Source organism: Biomphalaria glabrata, chromosome 1, assembly GCF_947242115.1.
Source record: "Biomphalaria glabrata chromosome 1, xgBioGlab47.1, whole genome shotgun sequence".
Lineage (NCBI taxonomy): Eukaryota > Metazoa > Mollusca > Gastropoda > Planorbidae > Biomphalaria > Biomphalaria glabrata.
The window spans coordinates 84,706,352-84,720,098 of NC_074711.1; the positions used below are offsets into that span (position 1 = coordinate 84,706,352).

Here is a 13,747-nt window from a genome sequence, read left to right on the forward strand (position 1 = left end):
CGTTTGGATAGTGCATATCTATACAATGTGGGGCCCAGCGTTTGGATAGTGCATATCTATACAATGTGGGGCCCAGCGTTTGGATAGTGCAAGAGACCGATTTTGAGGCTGACAGATCTATTACAATTAGGGACCTCCTTTAATATACTTGTGTGTGGCATTACAAGGGGACGTTGCTTGCGTGTGGTACTGCCACAGCTGAGGCAGCCCGGTGGAAGGCTGGTGTACATGTTCTGTACACTGTTTCCAGCTTTTAAGGGGTCACATAGGGAAACAAAGCTGGCACTAGATCTATACAATGAAGAAGAAGAGAGACGATGAGTGAGCCAATATTGCGAGTCTGTGCTTGCGTGCATGTGCAAGCGGTATGGGAGAGTGCGTCACGGCTACCAGGAGATGATCACTTTAATGTTCCTCTTCTGATGACTAACAGCTGTGAGCAACCCCCAGGGGCGAGACAGGGGGAAAAAAAAGTGGCAGAGGCGGAGTTCACATTCGATTTGAGAAAGTGACACTTTTAATGTATCCAAATGACGGGACAGAGGTGTTGACAAAATGTATTCACTGACGCCCAAACAGCGTTTAGTTAACGTTTAGATGTGAGTGTGTGTGGGGGAGGGGGGGACAATATGTATGTCCTGTCAAATATAAGTAGCAGTATGTATGTCCTGTCAAATATAAGTAGCAGTATGTATGTCCTGTTAAATATAAGTAGCAGTATGAATGTCCTGTCAAATATAAGTAGCTATATGTATGTCCTGTCAAATATAAGTAGCAGTATGAATGTCCTAGGAGTGTAAGGTTGGTGCAGTGTTTGACCATGTGGTAAGTGTTTAGTCACGATGGGGACTGAGTTCAAACCCTTCTAGACTTCCTTTCTCGAGGCTTTGTAGAGGAAGTAATTATTATCCATGAGAACCTGAGGTATAAAGCTAGTATCCATGAGAACCTGAGCTATAAAGCTAGTATCCATGAGAACCTGAGGTATAAACTAGTACTCAGAAACGGCAGACCGCCCCCCCCCCCAACTCCATTAAAAAAAATATATCTGTCCTTATGCTTGACGTGTGTACTAAAACCGACTCATGTATTGTAAGGATACATTAATTCCTTGCCTGGACACCGTTTCTTCCTTTCGGTTTGAATTTCAGTGAGTACACAGACACACTCACCCACAAACACACACACACACAACATGAGGTGGGGGAAAGAGGGGCGGCATTTCTGTTCAAGAACCGTCGCCTGGGTCAGTAAACCCAACCTGGCTGCGCTAAGATAACCAGTCCAGCCGTCTGTGTGTACTTTTGTGGACAGCATGTCCCGGGTCAAGCTCTCTTGACCCCCCAGACTACCTTTTGTCCAGCACGGATTAAAGACCTTTAAGACCCTCCCTTTATTCAGCGCCTGATTTGTGATGTCAAGGAACTACTAAGCTGACCCTTCCCGAAGAGGACTATGGTCAGTTACTTAAAGAAATCATTGCTAGTAGCGTGGGTTTGTAAACGAACGCAATGGTCAGTATCTGACTAAAATAATCTAAAGTGATAGATGTCAAAGTAGTAAGTAAAGTTCCCCTTTCAGAACTTGTGGTCTATAGGGCAGAAGATGTAAAGGCGCTTTGGTCGTTGTGCTGGCCACATGACACCCTCGTAGGCCACAGGAACAGAAGTGATAGATGGCCACTTACTAGAGCTGTACACGACCAGGAGGAGGCTAAAAAACAATCACTATATCAAATTGATTCCATTTTTAAAAAATGGTAGTAAAATATTATTATATAATTAATATATAATTTTAAAAAGTAGGAGAGTATTTATTGACGCTCTTTCCTGAAAAAGATAAATAATCTTCCGGGTCACATCGGAGAATTGATTGAAACGATTAAATCGACTTGGCCTCATCATACCACGGAGGAATCACGACAGAATTGCGCGGTGGTAGATTGTTGAAAAAGAGAAGTCCATTGTTATAGCAATCCGGTATTTGATAGGGTCTAACAGAAACATAAGCATTAACTCATATCTTTGCTGACCCCCCCCCCTCCTTTCCCCATGACAAAAAACTTTTTTTTCTTCTTTTAATCATCTTTGGTTTCTGTAATAAATAATAATAAATAAAATAATATTCAGCGCAAAAAAGGGGGGGGGGGAGATAACTTGGATGAAAGTCAGTAGCAGTGTAAGTGTGTACATAGATTTCTCAGTGTGTGATATGTACAGCGTATCAATACCTTGAAGATAACGGCACAGAGATTTTGTCCAAAGTCTATGACTTGATATGGATTAAATCTCCAGGCCACTGTGCCAGCGGTGACTAAGTTTTTGACTTATCGTTTTCTCGTGAATCAGCCACACTCACCAGTCACTGACTTCCTTCATACAAAATAAATGTACACCCCCTCCCTCTCCCAACGACTCTAAACACTATAGTCCTTCGAATCACTCAAATCACTCACGACATGCTGACTCCCCACCATGCTCTAGTGCTCCTGAGAAAGTGGGGGAAAAAAACGTTATTCATGTCAGAATACCAGTGAAGGAAGTGAGGTCATGTCATTAAATATTATATGAGCAACGTCATCGATGTGTCCTCATTTTCAAGGGCCCTTTAAAAAAGTCACTTCCCTATATAACTTGCTACAAGAGCATGTGTCACCAGTTCATTTAATGAGAAAAAAATCGTTAACAAACTTTTTTTAAAAAATTTAATCTTTAAAACTTCGCGTCCGTTTTCTTCGTTTTATTTTGATACAAAACTATGAAAACATTTAATTTTCTTTTCTGTTTTCTGCTATTAATTTTAACAAATCGTAAACTGATCAGCGTAGCAAGGCACTTATATGGTGCCCCCCCCCCCTTTTCCATCTAGAAATAAGAAGCTTGAGATACTTAATATTTACAAAATGACTAATATAAGTGTCGCCTTTTACACTCAATCCAGTAGCGAGGCCTTTAATGTGTCTGAAACTCAAATGATCGTAGATCTATGTAGACTTATAAATAAGACACATGAAGGCACCTATTAGTCATGGGCACAGTGAATTTATGGTTATGATTACTAAACAAGTGTACGATAAACGTGCCGATATTATATGACATATTTTATATAAAGTTAAACACTTTAGCTGGGGAGGTGGGGGGAGGGGGGGGTAAAGGAGGGTGGAGGTTAAAATGTAGAGTTCAGAGACATAAATTTCAAAAAGTGTAACTGTTGGAAGATAAGCTACAGGTACAGTGTCACTTTACCTTTAAAGACATATTCACAGTTCACATAAATAAACAAAAAACAACAAAAAACTGTTCTTTGCCAGTTCGACATCGCACATTTGATTTCACATTCTACAGCAGTGCTGTCCAGCCTTATAAGACCAAGGGCCAGATAAATGTCCGTCTAACACAAATGTCACCAAGCCATATCACCGTTTAAAATGGTCAAGTCGTTTGGAACTGATGTTCTGAGACTTAACCCTTAAAGTGCTGAGCTGTTTGACAATGTTTCCATACCAAATGGAATTACAATTCTGATGTTTAGAGGCTAATATACCACACGCATTTTAAGGGTTAAGAATGCTCTGTGGGCAGAATTTCCGAAGGGACCCTGCCACGGGCCGTATAATCCCCCCACCGGCCGTAGTTAGGGCATCACTGTTTCACAGCACAGGTAAAGACGTCATAACAGACGTCAGCTGTGTGCCCTGTAATTTGTTTTTATAACAGGACTCAACTAAAAGTAACAAGACAACAAATTACACATTTCATCATATTCTATTCAAATGTGTATGTTGTATTCATGAGCAGCATCTCTCTCGGTGCTGCCATGATATTTCGGCTCTCTGAACTGCCTCAGCCGACTGAATAAATCCAGATTTTGGCATAGGTGAAAAAAAAAAAAAAACTTGCACGCGACGGAAACAGAGCCGCTGTCCCTTTACCAAGTTTCTGCCCTTTCATTCATTCATAGGTCACCTGACGTAGTCTGTTTACCTCATAGTCACGGAAAAAAACTTGACCCGTGCGTTAATTAAGAAAGGAGACCGACATGAGGGGGGGGGGGGGGGGTCGCGCGACTGATAGTAAAGCTCAACGTGGAAGGAGGGGGGGGGTAGTCAAGTTGTGTGTTTCTGCGTGCTTCGTAATTTATCACAATGACGCGAGCACAGTCTGCCAAGGAATACACACCCAAAAACGGGGCGTTTAAAGGTAGTGACGGATGGTGTAAACAGCTCAATTATACAGAGAGAGACCACACCGACCAAACATCTCACTGCGATAAGATGCAAATGTACACCAAGGTCAAATTGTTTTTTAAAAAAGTGTTACCCCCCACCACCCCCAAAAATATGTTTGTGTGTATTTAAAACTCAATCCACCCAATAAGCGCAACTGCGTGATTTGTATTTTTGCCCCCCCCCCTCCTTTTTTTTTTTTTACCGTGTTCCGAAATAGTACAGTTACTCGAAATGCTCCTTTGACAATGTAAGACCCATGTCTCTATGATCTACATCTTAGCCTGTAAACAATTAACCACATAAAAGTCTATGTTATAAGAAAAACAATTTACAACTTTATCCATATTTTTTTTCTCAAGATTATTCTAATAGCATGCACACCGATTTGAGAGAAGTCTGCAGTTTTTTTTAAACGAATACAATGGGCTACAGGGGCGTGTACAACATCAGCGATGAGGGAGGTGCAGATTATCGACCAGTGTCATTATAACTTAATCGAAAATCAAGAAGACTAAATATAGAATATTCCTTGACCTAATTACGTGTATAAATAAAAAATATTAACTCTAAAATTTGAAGTAGGAACAATAACTACATTAGCAGTCGGAGTTGTAGTTTAGTTGTTGCTTTTCTAAACATCTGGAGTTACTCACCCTGATTTATTATAGAGTTTCAAAGTAAGGAGTACAATTTTAAAAGGATTAGTCTTCTTTAGCCAATAAAACATTACACGTAGATCTTTTGCTAATAAAACAATCAATCAATCCATATTGAAGGACATGTAATGTGAAGGACATTCAGTGATATATATATATATATATATATATATATATATATATATATATATATATATATATATATAGGACATCGGATATACCTTAGACATCGGATATACCTTAGCGGTCGATATCCAATGACAAAATGGTCACAAGCCCCATAGATGCCAATAGTGGACATCAAGACAAAGTCACAGTTTCGATAAAAAAATGTTATTTAAAATTATTGTTTTCAAAGATCGATATTGAAGACAAAAGAACATTCAAGTTGACACCACTTTCTACATTATCACGATAGATTATTAGCAAAAAAAAACAAAAAAAACAACTGACCTGGCGTTCGAGAAACATAATTAGGTTGCCACTCTTGTTGCCAGCTGGTCACGGCGGTCAGTTCTGCAACAATTAAGAAGGCGAAGACCATGAGGTATTCCATTGTATCAGGTGATGACTTTCTTTCAAATATAATCCAAGAATGAAAAAAAAAGAAGACCAACAGAAAATGTAACGTCCTGTGCAGAAAATCCTCGAAATATTTTTACTCTGTGGGAGAAACAGATCATAGGATCAATGGAATGCTTATCTTGAAATGAAAATCAATAAAACTGACCACTGAAAGATTAATCAATAAAAATATTTAAACTTAAATTATTCTATTTAATACTATCAACGAAAAAAATAGCTTTATTATTTTTTTTTAAATTATGCCCCCTTGAACGATTCCGACTTTCAGACCAAGTCTCTAGTTACCCGGATGTTTCGTAAATTAAAGAAAAAGAAAAGCGAAAGTGTTTGTGTTTAGCATGCTACCGGAAGCGGAAACCATTTGCCAGATTTGCCATCACGTAACGTATTTAGACAAGTGCCGGAAATTTCAAGTAATTCAACACTTTCAGTAGTTTGTTTTTTTTCTTTTTGACAAGTTTTCAACTTTTTGAAATAATGTTTTGTGGCAAAATAACATTTTTAAAGTAGGTTAAAAGTAAAAAGCAAAGTATGGATTCTATTTTAAAATTAATCAATAAGTCTAGCAATTCCGCACAACGCTATAACTTGCTAGGCATAAGAGCTTGATGAGTTCTGACTTAAGACTATCGTCTCGAAGACCCCTTTCGAGTCCTACTACCAGTACTGACCAAGCATCGGGAGGTCTGTAATAATCTCAATGTTCCGAAGGGACGCCTGACACTTATAAATCATAGTATAGCGTAATTTCACAGAATGTGTAGATTGAGGTTTTCTTAACAACAGCATGTTGTAGATTTAATTTACACCAATATCAATAGATGTAGTAGATTTAATTTACACCAATATCAATAGATGTAGTAGATTTAATTTACATATATATCAATAGCTTTACATTCGGTCTATGTGTGCATAATGTGAATGTTGTTTCTACTACAAAGAAATGCTATCTTTACATTGCTCTGATATTTATCTGAATCTATTTTTAAGCTCAGGCCTGCACACCTAAAAAACAACAAAGAATTCTACCAAAATTGTAAATTTAAATATTTTTATAGACCTGCACCTGGGCTTTAGTTATGGGCTAAGATGTGCGAGTGATATGTATTTTATATATCGTGTTATGCATCTCTGATGAGCAACAAAGATTGTCTTTGAAGAGTAACATTAACTTTGAACATAGAGAAAGTTTGTGCTTCCCCAACCCCCCCCCCCCCCCCCAACATTTTTAACAAGCCAAAGAGGCAGATGTAACATGTTTAGTCTAGTGTAATAGTGTGGATGTCAGCAAATGACATAATTCAAATGTTCACAGATGATTGAGTATAAATTTGTCATTGTGGCTGAGTGGTAAAGAGTTTGGCTTCCGATCCGAGAGTATCGCGTTCGAATCGCGGTGAATACTGGGATTATTTTTTCTTTCTTCTTCCTCGTTCTTGGGATTACGAATTTCGGGATTTTTAACGCCCCCCCCCCCAATTGTATTATTATTATATTAGTTGGGGAAAGTAAAAAAGCGGTTGGTCGTTGTGATGGCCACATTACACCCTCGTTAACCTTAAAAAACAGATGAGATTTACATCCCCTGTCCTAAAGATTGCAAGGTCTGAATGAGTTATGTTATAGTTTTAAATTATGTTGTTTCAATAAATTTTGTATTATATAGAAACAAAATGAGGATTTTGTAAAACATTAAATGATTTGACAATTGTAAAGTTTAATTATTGTTTTTTTTTTTTTTTTGGTGTATTGTACAAATTGTAAGACTAATATACTTATGGATAATAAAGATTTTTATTATAATTATTGTTTGTTTTAAACTCATATTCAAACTTGTTGTATTTTTTAAACTCTATAACGAAGACAAATACAAAAGCTCCTTTGTTGCCCCAGCTATTAATTAAATACATTTTAAAAAATTCAAATATCTGTTATAAATATTTCACATGTTAATTTTGTGTGAATGTGGTGTGAATGTATATTTTGGTTTTCTGTAATTATAATGTTTTGGTTGATGTAATGCACAAATTGTAAGACAAATTTCCTTATGGATAATACACATTTTTACTATTATCATTATTATTTATTTAGTGAGATAAAATTATTACTAATGTATTTTAAGTTTTAACGATACGACATCTAGACATATGATAGATTCAACAAAATTGCGACATTTGTGAGATTCGTGGCACCAAAATAAAAAGTTATATCATAAAAAAGTGTGTTACATTTATAATATAGGTCAACACTTGTTGTTGTACCGAGAACTTTACATATTAATCAAGTCAAAAATTAGACATTTCAAAGTAGAATTGTCAATTTTTTTACAATTTTATATATATATATATATATATATATATATATATATATAACGAGTAGTATCTATAAACGAGTTAAAATAACATTGTGTTTAGGCTGTCTTTCCACATGATGTGTGCTGTATGTCGCATACGCGTACAGTGTACGGATGTGTATCCACTTTTTGCGTGGGTGTGCAGGGGAGAAAAAAAGATATTTGTGTACGGGCAGATGGAACGGATGGCTACGTAAGAACTCCCATGGGTTGTGCAATGTAATCATTAGTTTGAAACTTCGTCTTGAACCCATCTTATCTAAAGGTGAATGCAACACACATCAGGAGTTAGGTCACACCTGAGTTGTCACGTAAGGGTTGAGAGGGGGGGGGGCACGCTTGGTATGCCCTAACCTTACCTATCCCATATTTGTGAATCTCCTGGTCAGTGGTTCTCACATTTTAAGACTGCCAGATAACGCTTTGTCTAGGCCTTTTGAGCTTAAATGCAAGTGTTTTATCATTACATTCAAAAACAGTGTCCAAATTTGTTTTCGTTTAAGGGGCCAGATAAAAATTTTAACATACACCTCACGGGCCGCAACAACAAAAAAAGTAGTTATGTCCAGTGGAACTGACCCTCTGCGGCTTCAAAGTGGGCCGTGGGTAGAGGTTCCAAGGGGTCTTATTGAGCCTGAATAGGGCCCGCGGAACAAAGAATGGATATCCCTGCACTAACTAATGGACCAGGCCTGGGAAAACAATCTTATTACAAATACCCGTCTCCAGTGGGAAGCCTTTCAATGTTACTATCCCTCGCAAAGACCTTCCTTCAGGGAACAGTACCAGGAAAAAGAAAAAGAGGCAGACAGAGAAAGCGATGTGAAGACAACATAAATCAATGGACGGGTCTGCCATTTAAAAAGGTTCTAACTAAGAGAGGAATAGAGAAAGACGGCCGACAACGGTCAATGGTCTAACAGACTAAGAGATAGGTTTAAAAAAAAGGTAAATCACTAATTATCAACCATGTAGACCATCGACAGTCCATGCGTGCCCGTCGAGGAAGAGAATAGGGCATTTGCCAAGTGCTAGAACCGTCGATCTCCTGGTGACAAGTTAACAAACAGTCTATTTCTTCGTACTTATATTCAGAGTGGAGATAACTTTTAAAAGTTACGTGATTTTCCAGCCAAAAAAAACTACAGGGCGACAGGAATGAAGTGAAACTAAAATATAAAGGGTAGAACAGTGCTCCCCCCGACCCTTCCTCCAAATACCTGCATATGTAAAAGGTAGGTAATCACAAATATGTAAATTATAACGCACGGCTACTTCAATGTACTTCTTTTACAGAGCGGCTTGAGCTGCCATGACAGATTTTCTATGGGTGACGGTTAAACACTTGGGCACGGTAGAAAGCCTGCAAGCCTGCTGCAGCACAGGTCACGGATGGGTGCACCGAGTGATAAATCCGATTGAAAAGAAATAAAGTGTTACACATAACGACGCCAATAATTCGTTTCCACTACCTACGACATAGTTCTACAGGGCTGAGATAATGCTATAAGCTTTGACCAGCTGATGCGATTAACCAATATAGAGCAGTAAAAAGAAGTAAAATATTTAAAAGAAATACTTTTGAAAAGCAAAGCTCAAATCGTGTGAATTGCATCAATTATGTTGAATCAATCATAAAGTTCATTTTTAGTAGAACTAGACTATCAATAATAAATGTGTGCGAAAGGAAATATTTTTTTTTTATTAATTGTGCATTGTTTTATTTTATTGTTATTAATTATTTTTGCTCAACTCTACTTTCATGTTTATAGCATGCTCTGTGCACTCTGGTCCAATCTCATTTTTCTGGACGAGGTGGGGCGAGGGGGGGGGGTAATCTGAGAGAAGGATTCCGTGCTGCCTTTTCAAAAACATTTTTTTTTTAAGTTGCTTCAATCTGAATTCGAACACGAGCTTCTGTGATGGAAATCCGACATGCTAGCTACTGAGCTGCCCAAGTACTTAGAAAAGTAGAAGTTGTTATAGTTTATCGTTAGTTTTACATTTTTAGCGAACGACCTAATTCTCTACACAAGGCTTTTATCTCCCCTTAGCCGTCTCTAATAAAAAAAAAAATAATCAATTAAGTTTAATTGATAAAACAATAAGTTAATTGTTTCATTGATCCCATGTGTTGTCATTAACAACAAATAGTTGTGCGAAATTTTAACATGATCCGAGAATCAGAAGCGGGATACATAGCGTGTACAAGAGTCCACACAGAGTGAATTAATATCGGCTTTGTAAAAAAAAAAATGTTTTCACGAATAAAGTTATATAGTTAATTGTCTTTTAAATTTGTTCTCTGTTGTCATATTATATCCTATGACTTTTATTTATAATCTTATCTACTAAACGACTGCCTTGGCTTGTGTGGAAATTTTTACCAAGAAGAAATATGAGGAATGATATAAAGAAGGGAGAAGAAAGGTGGAATCAGGTCGGAGGGTTGTCCAAGAGGTCACAATGACCGTCAAAGTTAACTATAACATCAAGTTCTGTTGAATTGTTGGTTTACTTTTTTTAATAGATATCAAATGACGAAAAAAGAAATACAGAGTCTAGGTTCCTGTGTGGCACATAGGGGTGTGTGAAACTGTCAAAAATTTGTTAAAAAGATTTGTTGTTTAAAAAAGGTTTTATTTTATTTGAATAACAGTAGTTGAAAGATTTCTATTAATGAAATAAAAAAGAGGCTAACGGAAATAAATCTAACACAGAGTTAAAAAAAGAAAAAAGTAAAAACCCTAAGAAAGAAATTTAAACACGTGCAAACGCAAATTACAATTAAATTTTTTTTTCAAAACCACAAAAACAAAATTCTAAAAACAGATGAAAAAGGATATCAAGGGAAATAAATATTTTCCAATTGAAACTCAAAATTAAAACTGGATCTAGATTCTATCCCCCCCCCCCCGCAAGAATTTACTCTTATTATTTTTTTTAATGATTCTTTTGGATCTCTAGATCTACATTTATATCTATTTATACTTAATATAGATCTACTTTCTAGTTAGAAAAACCGAATCATTATTTATGCGTTAGCCATCATCTCCCTAGACAACAATAATTAGTTGACACTTATACCACAAGAATATAACTTTATAACGGACGTCTGTAAGGCATAATACATTCATAAATGGCATGAATAAAACTAGCTCTAATGACCTGGGGGAAAAAAAAAAGGGGGGGGGTACCGATACCAAAGACAGAGATTTATGAACTATCGTGACCACAATTACGTATCGGCATTACCAAAACGCTACAGTTAGATCCTATATCATGGTCTAGTCTCACAAGATCTAGAGTCAAAGCCTGGATTTAGATTAGATTCTTGAAGATATAGATTTTTAGAACTAGAGCTATATGAAAAGTAGGTTTAACATACAATGCCGAGTTACGAGTACTGTAACTGTGTGGCTGTTGTTTAGATACTAGATCTATAAACTATAATACTACTTCTACTAGATCTAGTTAAATCTAGTAGGGCCTACTAGATCTAGATCTACAGAGTGTAGATATATAGATCTAGATTTAGATCTATATTTTGATCTAAAATAAAAGTCACCCCCCCCCCCAAAAAAAAAATAATTATGGAATGGGGTAGCGGGGGAGTGAACAAGCAGAAACAAAATTAGAAAATGTGTCAGTAGCGTGACGTTCGAGGTGAGGCCAACACGTCCCCATACAACGCACGGTATACCCAACACACTTTCTCACCTGTACTCAAGATGTGATGTGTAGTTCAGATTATTCAAAAGTCTAGCCTACGCTAGAACTCTGCATTTTGTTCTACAAGGACCTTGACCCTATGATGCGAAGATACTCCTGGTAAAGTTCCACTATGAAGAAATCCTCGCGTGTAAACTTTAGTATCCCTTTGTTTATATTATAAAGTACACGGTAACTGGTAAACAACAGACCACGCGTAAACACACACACACACACCGACTGTTGTTTAGGTATAAAATGTATAACTCAAGAAGATCTATACAAACACACAGGCACAAATCAATGAATGACAGGTGTTATTATGGTTCCTTTGTTTGATATATATTAATCCACTATGAAGTCCAAAAACAAATTTGTCGAACACGGGGAAAAACAGAAACTCCAAACGCTGTCCAATAGTTTCGATATCTCTGTGTAAGAAAATTTTGTTAGCTAGATCTAGTAAAACCTTGGCCTCGCCGTAAAAACACGACGAGCAGGCAAGCGAGGGCTAGAAGAGTCGGCTGCTGGCGTTAGGAACTAAGCGGCTAAGCTTTCTTTTCATTGGCTAGACAAACACAATGAATATTCATGCACCTTTTTTTTTTTTTTTTTCAAATAAAGAGGAAGGAAACGTATCAGCACAGGTAGACGCTTGTGTCGTCTTGTCCTGATTTTTTTTATTTTGAATATTTTTTTTGTGTGTTCTTTTGAGAGAACAGAACTGCAAAATAGTGGACTTGCGGTAAGGTAGAAGACAGTAGGTTGCGACTGTTGATAAAAAGGACTGCTAACTTGTCACGTGGTTGTTTGGGTCCAGGAAATAGTACGTGCACTTTTTGTCGTAGACGTTAGGACAAGATAGGATATCTCACACGAGAGTGTGCTGATAAATACGCTGCAGTTTTGTGTGAAGGGGTGTGTGTGACGGTGTGTGTGTGTGTGACGGTGTGTGTATGTGTGTGGTTGAGACACAGTTTTTGAGGCAGACGATGAAGTTGTTCAACACTCTATGAAGTGATTCAAACTGATAATGGGTTTCCCAAACCAACTTTCTCCCAGACCCACGCATTTCTTTAAAAAAAAAACCTTTAAAGTAATATTGTAATTTTAAAAGGATGTTATTAACATTTTCATTGTGTGTGTGTGTGTGGGGGGGGGGGTATTATATTGCTGGTAAATAAAAAAAAAAGGTTATCTGTTTAAAATATCAAAACCTACTTAATCACGGAGGTTACGGTCTATTCCCCTACCAGCCCCGCGCTTTCACAGACTCACATACACACCAGACGTGAACTCAAATGATGTATAAAAAAAAGCCAGAGTAGGTCAAAAACATTGGCAAATCTAAAGCCAGAAAATTAAACTGGGAACTTTTGGGTAGAGACAAAGACAAAGATATAATAGCAATATTATTTAGAACTTATCAGCTTGTATCCAACTGATTTTACAAGACCAGATATCCGACATATAGCTGCTCACGCTATGGAATAGGAGTCATGAAACCGAATGTCTTGCAACGCACCTATGCATTTCGAAGTTCGATCCAATCACTCGGCCACTAGATCTACCTTCTATTCAATCATGTTGAAGGAATGAGCTAAGTCGCATTGGTTTGATGTAGACTGTAGTGAACAAAGTTGTATTGGTTTGATGTAGACTGCAGTGAACAAAGTTGTATTGGTTTGATGTAGACTGCAGTGAACAAAGTTGTATTGGTTTGATGTAGACTGTAGTGAACAAAGTTGTATTGGTTTGATGTAGACTGCAGTGAACAAAGTCGTATTGGTTTGATGTAGACTGTAGTGAACAAAGTTGTATTGGTTTGATGTAGACTAGTGAACAAAGTCGTATTGGTTTGATGTAGACTGTAGTGAACAAAGTTGTATTGGTTTGATGTAGACTAGTGAACAAAGTCGTATTGGTTTGATGTAGACTGTAGTGAACAAAGTTGTATTGGTTTGATGTAGACTGTAGTGAACAAAGTTGTATTGGTTTGATGTAGACTGTAGTGAACAAAGTCGTATTGGTTTGATGTAGACTGTAGTGAACAAAGTTGTATTGGTTTGATGTAGACTGTAGTGAACAAAGCTGTATTGGTTTGATGTAGACTGTAGTGAACAAAGTTGTATTGGTTTGATGTAGACTGCAGTGAACAAAGTTGTATTGGTTTGATGTAGACTGTAGTGAACAAAGTTGTATTGGTTTGATGTA

General features: G+C 37.2%; 1 protein-coding gene across 4 annotated transcripts in view; it reads right to left on the minus strand.

Annotated features, from left to right (window-relative positions):
- Nucleotides 1–12,055, minus strand: part of LOC106064188 (semaphorin-1A-like) — a 114,227-nt gene extending 102,172 nt beyond the window's left edge. For 2 of the 4 annotated variants that reach the window (XM_056018268.1, XM_056018264.1), the window contains exons 1-2: nucleotides 11,543–12,054; nucleotides 5,338–5,547 (exon numbers count right to left, since the gene is read on the minus strand). In XM_056018268.1, coding sequence (XP_055874243.1) covers nucleotides 5,338–5,440 — 103 coding nt within the window. In that variant the 5' untranslated portion in view covers nucleotides 5,441–5,547; nucleotides 11,543–12,054. Of the gene's footprint in view, nucleotides 1–5,337; nucleotides 5,548–11,542 lie in introns of all 4 variants that reach the window. The other 2 variants (XM_056018265.1, XM_056018266.1) reach the window with 2 other exon arrangements.
- Between the last annotated feature and the right edge of the window lie 1,692 nt (nucleotides 12,056–13,747).